General features: G+C 48.3%; 1 protein-coding gene across 1 annotated transcript; it reads right to left on the reverse strand.

Moving 5' to 3' along the window:
- Positions 1-415: 415 nt before the first annotated feature.
- On the reverse strand, positions 416-1,392 carry LOC124697861 (skin secretory protein xP2-like). Its single transcript, XM_047230394.1, has one exon. It carries the CDS (start codon positions 1,390-1,392, stop codon positions 739-741), a length of 654 nt encoding a protein of 217 aa, XP_047086350.1. The 3' UTR covers positions 416-738.
- Between the last annotated feature and the right edge of the window lie 6,671 nt (positions 1,393-8,063).

An 8,063-nucleotide genomic window follows, 5' to 3' on the forward strand; every position in this document is an offset into this window, starting at 1 on the left:
TGATAACGAGCAGAGATACTCAAAATCCAATTACTAGCTAGCGCTTTCCCCGGATCGATAACAAATGCCAGCCAGGGTACTCAAAGTACACATGAGAATATGCAGAGACGGTGTGCACTTTGACAGCCATGTCCACGCGGCGCGTGATCCAACACACAAGAAGGAGCAACCGACAGCGAGGGAAAAAAGAGAGAAGGAAATTGGTTTGTTAATTGAGATCCTAGATCTCAGCAGGCTCCAACAACCACTCGGTTGCAGTCTGGCAGCGAGAGAAAACAGATTATCAAAGAAGAGGAAAAACAGTCATGCTCCTCCGATCTAGTGCTGCTGCAACTCTGGATCTCAGGATTACCAACACAACATCATCGCTGACACAGTCGATTTCAGGATTGAGGAGTATCAGTGAACTCGGCGATAGCAAGAACAGTGTACCACCAGTATATATCGTACCGAAGAATGGCCAAAACGCAATGCAGTTCAGTACAAAAGAGAGAAGAAAAATGTATCTATAATCATCTCCTCCATCTCAATGGAGCACCACCAGTACATCATCCTCATCCATCCACGATTATTGCTCTCACTCTCCTCCCACTAATCAACGAATCTACACCCCTAAGAATGAATCTAATCAACACGGATCAAAAGAACGGCGGCCAATCACGGAACAATGTGTCATCTCCTACTATATGCTGCAGTATATCCAGATCTTCGGCCGACGGAGCAGCAGCCATCGATCGATCAGACGAGCTCGAGGCGCGCGGAGTAGTCGGCGTACCTGGACCGCCGGATGTTGGCCTGCCGCTTGCGGTACACCACCACGAAGAGGCCCACCACGGCCACGGCCGAGAACACGCCGACCACGACGCCCGCCTTCTTCCCGCCGCTCATCCCCTCGCGCCGCTCGTTCGCCGCGGCGTCAACCGCCTGCGGGTGCTGGTCGACGTCGCTGGCGCCGGTGCCCGTGGCGGACTTCACCTGCATCGTGGCCGGGGCGGGCGCGGGGGCCTTGGGCTCGTCGTCGTAGTCGCCGCCGTCGTACGGGGCAGGGGCGGGTGCGGGAGACGCGGCGGCGGTGGAGTGCGGGGACGAGGATGAGGAAGCCGGCGCGGGGGCTTCCGCGGGGGCGGTCTCGGTGGGCGCGGGCGGGGACGCGGCCTTGTCGTCGTCGCCGGCAGGGGCCAGGGCGGGGGAGTGGGCTGCGGGTGCTGTGGAAGGGGAGGCGGACTTGGCGCCCCATGCGTCGGCGTCGGCGGCGGTGGATTCAGGGTGGAGGAGCGGGGACGGGCCGGGCGCGGGCGGCTGCGAGATGGGGCCCTGCGCGGCGCAGAGCAGCGGCGCGGCCAGGAGGAGGAGGAGGAGCACGCAGGCCGCGCGGGGCAGCGGCAATGCCATGGCGGCGGCGGTGAGCTCGTGCGGCGAGGCGGGAGGGAAGCAGATCTGCGCCGGCGTGGTGTTTGGTGTGGTGGTGCGACGGCGAAGGCGTGGGCTGGCGATGGAGATTTATAGATGGATGGGCTGGCGGCAGGTGGCAGCAAAGGTCTAGATGATTGGGTTGACTGCAAATCTGCGATGGCCTAGCAGCGGCCGACACTGTAGAAAAGTTGGACACGTGGACGGCCTCTATGGCGTTACTGGCGCATCAAGATTCGTGCAAGAGTAGACAGGGCTCGTTTGGTTCCCCATGGGTTGGGTTTGTTTGGAATAATTACATTTGAATTCGGTTCAAGAGGAACATCATCACCATGCAAAAATGTGCTCACTGTTTGGTGACTAATTAATGTTAACATTATCGCGTGACGTTTATATAACATTGTCGGAAACGAAATTCGTAAGCACCTTCTACTGAGTTTTCGAGCTTGGAGGTTTTACCGTTTGTTTGTTCGGTTGGAGAAGTTTCATACATCTCCTTATTTGGTATTTGAACCTCTTGCTCCTTTGGATATTATACTATCTGTTAGATAGAGTTTGATCTTAGCTTTTCAAAAATCCCAAGTTTACTAAAATTGGAGCCCAAACCCAAAGGGGTGTCACCGTTTCCATAAACCTAGTTTTTAGCCAGTGGTAAGTTTGGCCCCTCAGGCCTGGCGCCGATTTGTTTTATTTTCTGCTAGGCTCTGCGGCGGTTCCTGCTGAAACACTTTTGTTCAAAGTTCGGGACAATTTAGCTTTTTTCCCAAACGGCCATGTTTCGTTCTCCTATAAAAGGGGCTTCTTCCTCAATGTTTTCTTATGGTTCTTAAGTTTATTTTCTCTCACCATTGTTGAACCTAAAGAACGTACTTCCTACCATTCCCTCCTGTGATTTTTGCATATTTTTTCGGGGCTTTGAAATAGAAGATCTAGATCTGCAATCTTCACCCATCAATTTCTGCTCTAAGTGAAGGGAATCCTTTGGATCTAAATCTTGGAGTCATTGGTTGACATCTACCATTGTTCTTCATGTCTAATTCCTCTGTAGCATTTGTTGCTTTGCTGGAATTTAAGTGTGAATGATTTAAACACCTCCGAGGGTTTGAAGTCAAAGATATTCTATCTAAAACTTTTGTCCGACACTACATCTCTCAGACTCTCACCATACATGTTAGATACCAGAGTGTAGATTACCCGCTAGATTAAATTTTATACCAACGTCATGTAAGGTACAGGAAGATGTTTTGCATGTAATATATTAATGCCATCATCGATCTAGGCGAATCTCTTGAAGTTCGCCACGGACTGAACTGAAGAGCAAGCAATCAACACTTGTCGAGAGATTGTGAGTTAAATTGTGTCACTTTGCACTTTGTCATGAAAACTTTTTTTTTTTCGAGGAGGACGGGGGGGTAAAAAAACCCCACCGCTTATGATTCCATTTCTCGAAGAGGCCAAGAAGCCGGTCTGAAAATACATGGGTGAGAAATACAATGGGGGAGGGGGAGAGAGATACATATCAAGCACATCTCGAAATCATGTAAGAACGAAGGAAATTGACGTCTGTCCTCTCGGGGTACGGGACACGCCATCTTCAGAGCGCAATGTCGTCACATGCGCGTCTAATGGTGAATCCGGGGGAGGTGGCGCAGCCGTTGAACACAAGGTCGTTGCGGGTCTTCCAAATGGACCACATGACAGCCGCAACGCCGAAGCGCCAAGTAGACGGGGCAACCTCAAGGGGGGCAGGGAGGTCCCAAATAGAGAACCCCCCAGCAGGGACGGGGACATCAAGGCGAGCCCACACATGGCTGGCAGCCGCACACTCGAAGAAGAGATGGCGGCTAGTCTCCACGGAGTCGCAAGCAGCACAAGTCTCGGAGGGGGCGCAGCTCTTGCGGAAGAGGTTCGCCCGTGTGCTCAGGCGGTCGATGTCGGCGAGGTAGGAGAAGATCTTCAGCTTGGTGGGGAGCCGGAGGGACCAAGCCACACCAGAGGAGGCATCAGGGGGTCGCGGAGGCGACAGCATACGGTAAGCCTCCCGGGAACGAAAACTGGCCCGCCGCTCGGTGTCGATGACGCGTCTGTCGGCGCCGGCCTGGAGGGAGATGTCCGCAACCAGACGCTGGACCTCCCGGAGCTCCCTAGCTGCGGCGGTGGAGAGGTGGGGCTGGAGGTCGATCCCGCCCTCTACCACCGCGGCCACCGTGGCGTGGAGGCGGGTGAAGGAGATATGCCCTAGAGGCAATAATAAAGTGGTTATTATTTATATCTTTATGTTTATGATAAATGTTTATATATCATGCTAGAATTGTATTAACAGAAACATTAGTACATGTGTGATATGTAGACAACAAGAAGTCCCTAGTATGCCTCTTAAACTAGCTTGTTGATTAATGGATGATTAGTTTCATAATCATGAACATTGGATGTTATTAATAACAAGGTTATATCATTATATGAATGATGTAATGGACACACCCAATTAAGCGTAGCATAAGATCTCGTCATTAAGTTATTTGCTATAAGCTTTCGATACATAGTTACCTAGTCCTTATGACCATGAGATCATGTAAATCACTTATACCGGAAAGGTACTTTGATTACACCAAACACCACTGCGTAAATGGGTGGCTATAAAGGTGGGATTAAGTATCCGGAAAGTATGAGTTGAGGCATATGGATCAACGAGTGGGATTTGTCCATCCCGATGACGGATAGATATACTCGGGCCCTCTCGGTGGAATGTCGTCTAATGTCTTGCAAGCATATGAATGAGTTCATAAGAGACCACATACCACGGTACGAGTAAAGAGTACTTGTCGGGAGACGAGGTTGAACAAGGTATAGAGTGATACCGAAGATCAAACCTCGGACAAGTAAAATATCGCGAGACAAAGGGAATTGGTAATATATGTGAATGGTTCATTCGATCACTAAAGTCATCGTTGAATATGTGGGAGCCATTATGGATCTCCGGATCCCGCTATTGGTTATTGGTCGGAGTGAGTACTCAACCATGTCCGCATAGTTCTCGAACCGTAGGGTGACACACTTAAAGTTGGATGTTGAAATGGTAGTTCTTGAATATGGAATGGAGTTGGAATATTTGTTCGAAGTCCCGGATGTGATCCCGGACATCACGAGGAGTTCCGGAATGGTCCGGAGAATAAGATTCATATATAGGATGTCATTTTATGTGAATAAAATGTCGCGGAAGGTTCTATGGAAGGTTCTAGAAGGTTCTAGAAAAGTCCGGAAGAAACCACCAAGGAAGGTGGAGTCCACAAGGGACTCCACCTCCATGGCCGGCCAGCCCTAGATGGGGTGGAGTCCCAAGTGGACTCCACCATAGGGGGCCGGCCACCCCCCACATGGGAGGTGGGAATCCCACCTTTGGGTGGGAGTCCTAGTTGGGCTAGGATTGCCCCCTCCTATGGAAGGTTTTGGTTTCGGGTCTTATTCGAAGACTTGGACACCAACACTTGGGTTCCACCTATATAATGAGGGGCATAGGGGAGGGGGCCGGCCACACACCAAAGCCACCACCTTGGCCGCACCCCTTGGAGGCCGGCCACCCCCTCTCCCCAAACCCTAGCCGCCCCACTCCTCCTTCTTCCCCGCACGCTTAGCGAAGCTCCGCCGGGATTCTCCACCGCCACCGACACCACGCCGTCATGCTCGTCGGATTCAAGAGGAGCTACTACTTCCGCTGCCCGCCGGAACGGGGAGGTGGACGTCGTCTTCATCAACAACCGAACGTGTGACCGAGTACGGAGGTGCTGCCCGTTCGTGGCGCCGGAACCGATCGTGATCAAGATCTTCTACGCGCTTTTGCAAGCGGCAAGTGAACGTCTACCGCAGCAACAAGAGCCTCATCTTGTAGGCTTTGGAATCTCTTCAAGGGTGAGACTCGATACCCCCTCGTTGCTACCGTCTTCTAGATTGCATCTTGGCTTGGATTGCGTGTTCGCGGTAGGAAAATTTTTGTTTTCTATGCAACGTTATCCTACGAGTGGTATCGAGCCGTGTCTATGCATAGATGGTTGCACGAGTAGAACACAATGGTTTGTGGGCGTTGATGCTCTTGTTATCTTTAGTTGAGTACTTTGCATCTTTATGGCATAGTGGGATGAAGCGGCTCGGACTAACTTTACATGACCGCGTTCATGAGACTTGTTCCTCGTTCGACATGCAACTTGTATTGCATAAGAGGCTTTGCGGGTGTCTGTCTCTCCTACTATAGTAAAGATTCAATTTACTCTTCTATTGACAACATTAGTATCAACGTTGTGGTTCATGTTCGTAGGTAGATTAGATCTATATCGAAAACCCTAAACCACGTAAAATATGCAAACCAAATTAGAGAGCGTCTAACTTGTTTTTGCAGGGTTTGGTGATGTGATATGGCCATAATGTGATGATGAATATGTATGAGATGATCATTATTGTATTGTGGCAACCGGCAGGAGCCTTATGGTTGTCTTTAAATTTCATGTTGAGTAGTATTTCAAAGTAGTTGTAATAGTTGCTACATGGAGGACAATTATGAAGACGGCGCCATTGACCTTGGTGTTTCGCCGACGATGATGGAGATCATGCCCGAAGATGATGGAGATCATGTCCGTGCTTTGGAGATGAAGATCAAAGGCGCAAAGACAAAAGGGCCATATCATATCACATATGAACTGCATGTGATGTTAATCCTTTTATGCATCTTATTTTGCTTAGATCGCGACGGTAGCATTATAAGATGATCCCTCACTAAAATCTCAAGATAATAAAGTGTTCATCCTTAGTAGCACCGTTATCAAGTCTTATCGTTTCGAAGCATCTCGTGATGATCGGGTGTGATAGATTCGATAAGTACTTACAACGGGTGCAAGACAGTTTTTGCACATGCGGATACTAAGGTGGCCTTGACGAGCCTAGCATGTACGGACATGGTCTCGGAACACGTGATACCGAAAGGTAGAGCATGAATCATATGATTGATATGATGAACACTTTGAGTGTTCGCCATTGAAATTACACCTTTTCTCGTGATGATCGATTTGAGGTGCGATGGATTTGGTTCGTGTGATCACTAAGACAATGCGAGGGATATTGTTTTGAGTGGGAGTTCACCTAGATTTTTAATTATGTTGAATTAAAATTTGAACTCAATTTGTCATAAACTTAGTCTAAACTATTGCAAATATATGTTGTAGAGATGGCGTCCTCAATCAATTTTAACCAGTTCCTAGAGAAAGAAAAGCTTAAGAGCAACGGTAGCAACTTCACCGACCGGTTCCGTCATGTGAGGATCTTCCTCTCCGGCGGAAATCCGCAATATGTGCTTGATGCACCGCTAGGTGACCCTCCTGCGAAACCGAAACCGATGAAGTAAAAGCTGTTTACGAGACTCGGAAAACTCGGTACTCTCAAGTTCGGTGTGCCATCCTGTGCAGTCTGGAATCCGATCTTCAAAAACGTTTTGAGCACCACGATCCTCATGAGTTGATGAATGAGCTGAAAGCTATTTTTGAGACTCATGCGGCCGTGGAATGCTATGAAGCATCAAAACATTTCTTCAGCTGTATGATGGAAGAAGGCAGCTCCATTAGTGAGCACATGCTCGCCATGACCGGGCATGCGAAGAAACTCAGTGACTTGGGAATAGTGATTCCTAACAGACTGGGGATTAATCGTGTCCTTCAATCACCGCCACCAAGTTACAAGAACTTTGTGATGAACTACAATATGCGGAACATGAACAAGGAGTTACTCGAACTCTTTGGCATGCTAAAAGCTGCTGAGATTGAGATCAAGAAAGAGCACCAAGTGTTGATGGTCAACAAGACCACCGGTTTCAAGAAACGAGGGCAAGTCTAAGGGAAAATTCAAGAAGGGTGGCAAGAAAGCTGCCACGCCTCCTATGAAACCTAAGAACGGCCCTAAGCCCGATGCTCGAGTGCTATTATCGCAAGGAGAAGGGACACTGGAAGCGTAATTGCTCCAAGTATTTGGCAGATCCGAAGAGCGGTCTTGTCAAGAAGAAGAAAGAAGGTATATCCGATATACATGTTATAGATGTTTATCTCACTAGTTCTCGTTCTAGTACCTGGGTATTTGATACTGGTTCGGTTGCTCATATTTGTAACTCGAAACAGGAACTAAAGAATAAACGACAACTACTGAAAGATGAAGTGACGATGCGCGTTGGAAACGGATCCAAGGTCAATGTGATCGTAGTCGGCACACTTCCTCTACATCTACCTTCGGGATTAGTTTTAAGCCTAAATAATTGTTATTATGTACCGCGTTGAGCATGAACATTATATCCGGATCTTGTTTAATGCAAGACGGTTATTCATTCAAGTCTGAGAATAATGGTTGTTCTATTTTTATGAATAATATCTTTTATGGTCGAGCACCACAAAAGAATGGCTTATTTCTATTAGATCTCGATAGTAGTGATACGCATATACATAACATTGATGCTAAGCGAATTAAATTGAATGATAATTCTACTTATATGTGGCACTGTCGTCTTGGTCATATTGGAGTGAAACGCATGAAGAAACTCCATACTGATGGATTACTTGAATCACTTGATTTTGAGTCACTTGATAGATGCGAAGCATGTCTAATGGGAAAAATGACTAAGACTC

Source organism: Lolium rigidum, chromosome 3 (assembly GCF_022539505.1).
Source record: "Lolium rigidum isolate FL_2022 chromosome 3, APGP_CSIRO_Lrig_0.1, whole genome shotgun sequence".
Taxonomy (NCBI): Eukaryota; Viridiplantae; Streptophyta; class Magnoliopsida; order Poales; family Poaceae; genus Lolium; species Lolium rigidum.